The 2,141-nt window shown below is 44.0% G+C and overlaps 1 protein-coding gene across 1 annotated transcript; it reads right to left on the bottom strand.

The window, feature by feature from the left end:
• Positions 1 to 1,271: 1,271 nt before the first annotated feature.
• On the bottom strand, positions 1,272 to 1,781 carry LOC126419480 (uncharacterized). The gene has a single exon (XM_050086669.1). It carries the CDS (start codon positions 1,779 to 1,781, stop codon positions 1,272 to 1,274), a length of 510 nt encoding a protein of 169 aa, XP_049942626.1.
• Between the last annotated feature and the right edge of the window lie 360 nt (positions 1,782 to 2,141).

Genomic DNA, 2,141 nt, shown 5'->3' with positions numbered 1-2,141 from the left:
TGTCCTTGTAGTGCGACTAGTCTCATCAAGAACAAAGTTCAGTAAAAGCCGACTTGAAATATGCAAGGCATTCATGAAGTTCCGCTGTCATTTCATAATACCATAACTCGGAAACTCTTTCTGATACAGCATTGTGGTTCCTTGTAGAGCGTTTAGCAGCTCTCGAAGTTTCTGTCCGTAGTGCAGGAAATTCAGTGTACGACCGAATTGTCGTACACTGACGATATTGGAGCCCTACCCAGGTGAGGATCTGAAGTCCAGCGTCAACAGTTCCGATTACTTCATTGATTCGTCCACGGATGTAGAAATACTTATTGGTGTTTTGTACATGCTGTCCTTAACGTAAGCCCACAAAAAAAGTCTAATGAGCCATATCCTGAGAGCATGGGGTCCACGCTATGACAACATAGCCGTATACCCACCTCTCAGAAACTGTGTCTTAGAGTCAACGCACTTTCAAATTCTAATATGACGGTACACTATGACGCTGTAACATGATGGGTGGCTGCTCCCCTTCGATCTATGGTAGAAGGAACTGTTCGAACATGTCCAGGCAATATCGCTAATACCGAACGTGTAAGCCTGTATTTTACGAATAACTATATAGTTTTTAAAATATTCTTTATGATCGGTCCAGTCACGGGAATAGATCAAGTTTAATATATTGTGGTTTCAAGAAGCTTCATTTGATTTCACAAGGATATATCTTTTGGATGCGTACCGGTTTGTTCTGGCATGAAAGTATTCATTCACCTTACACAAATGTCAATGCGTCCTTCATACGACAAACATTTAGAAATTAAGTAAGTACAGAACCATACTTTTCCGAAATATCTGAAGTTATTGACTCGACAGATGATACTATGTAGCATTGTAAGCTGACAGGGAAAGCTATGGACGCGTTCTATTCTTCCTCAATTTCCCCATTAAAAAAATCACATATCGTCAAATCACGTGACCCTGGAGTGCAATGACTCTTACGGTCCTATGCGTCGTTGAGGCAGCTCATTACTAAGAACATTATGGTGCGCAGATGTAATTGAGGACACTTGTTATAAATGAGTGTGCAAAACACAATTTGTTGTTTTCGTCCGTCATCTCGATTAGGCACATTTGGGCGAGGTAGAACTACATGAGCTTGAAACTCACAGCTAGCGTTAACGAAATATTTTAATTTCGATGCGTTACTTAACATTCATGCCAAATTCCTATCCCCACTGTTGTTGAATAAATAATCTTGTGAAATTTGGGTTCCATATTTGACATACATATTAACCACTAACGTACCTGAGAATCTTTTGGTGGCTGTCGATGCAAACGCACAATCTTCTGAACATTCCGTCATAATGTTTGTCTGTCGGTATCTGATCCCACCGAAGAGGATTTTCGTTTGCCTCTACTGGAATCACTTCCTGCTTCAACTTCAAAATACGTTCTCCGAGGATCTTCAGCTGAGCAACTACGAGGATCAAGATGGATGCAAACAGGCAGTCCAGAGCGAAGCTGATCTGGCTCACATACAGGCCACATACGCACTGGACAGTGTACGAGAGTGGGTAGTAGTTACTGTTGTTGTCCCACGCGTGCTGCGAAAGTGGAAGCCGCCGATCTTCTGCATGCACAACAAGGGGAATGGGATACCAGACGAAGCACTGTGAGAGCATAAACAGCAGCATTCCCATAGTAATGCGGGACGCACGTCTGCGAGAGTCGTGCAGGATTGCCGCCAGCGCCGGATCCTTGGAGCTATCTTCGTCCTGTACCGCTATGAGACCAGCCATATCCCGTACCATCAAGTTGTAACTATGTGAGTCGCTCACAAAGAGAACCATCTTCATGAAGCCACAGATCAATGTCGAAGTGATCATCAGCTGCAGAGTGGTTTCCTCAAGCTTCCCCAAAGTGCAGTAAACTGCTAGCAGAGACTCCACAACGCTCCACAAGCCCAGTGTGAATGCGAATGCTGTGTACAGAGCGAACACTGAAGAGTGACCCAACGGCCACATTCCCATAAGCCACAGGTGACGGATGTTCAGTTTTAAGACTGAATGTCCACTTTCTGTCCAAGACAGCGGTTCTTCCACACGTTCTCGTCGATAGGATTGTATCTGGTTAGCAGCACAAATAGAAAACAGGTAGCG

The sequence above is a fragment of the Schistocerca serialis genome, chromosome 9, assembly GCF_023864345.2.
Source record: "Schistocerca serialis cubense isolate TAMUIC-IGC-003099 chromosome 9, iqSchSeri2.2, whole genome shotgun sequence".
Lineage (NCBI taxonomy): Eukaryota > Metazoa > Arthropoda > Insecta > Orthoptera > Acrididae > Schistocerca > Schistocerca serialis.
This window is presented reverse-complemented; position numbering and strand designations above follow the sequence as displayed.

Bases quoted from the DNA above. Each gene is read 5' to 3' on its own strand.
- LOC126419480 (XM_050086669.1), bottom strand. From the start codon at position 1,781: ATGGCTGGTCTCATAGCGGTACAGGACGAAGATAGCTCCAAGGATCCG.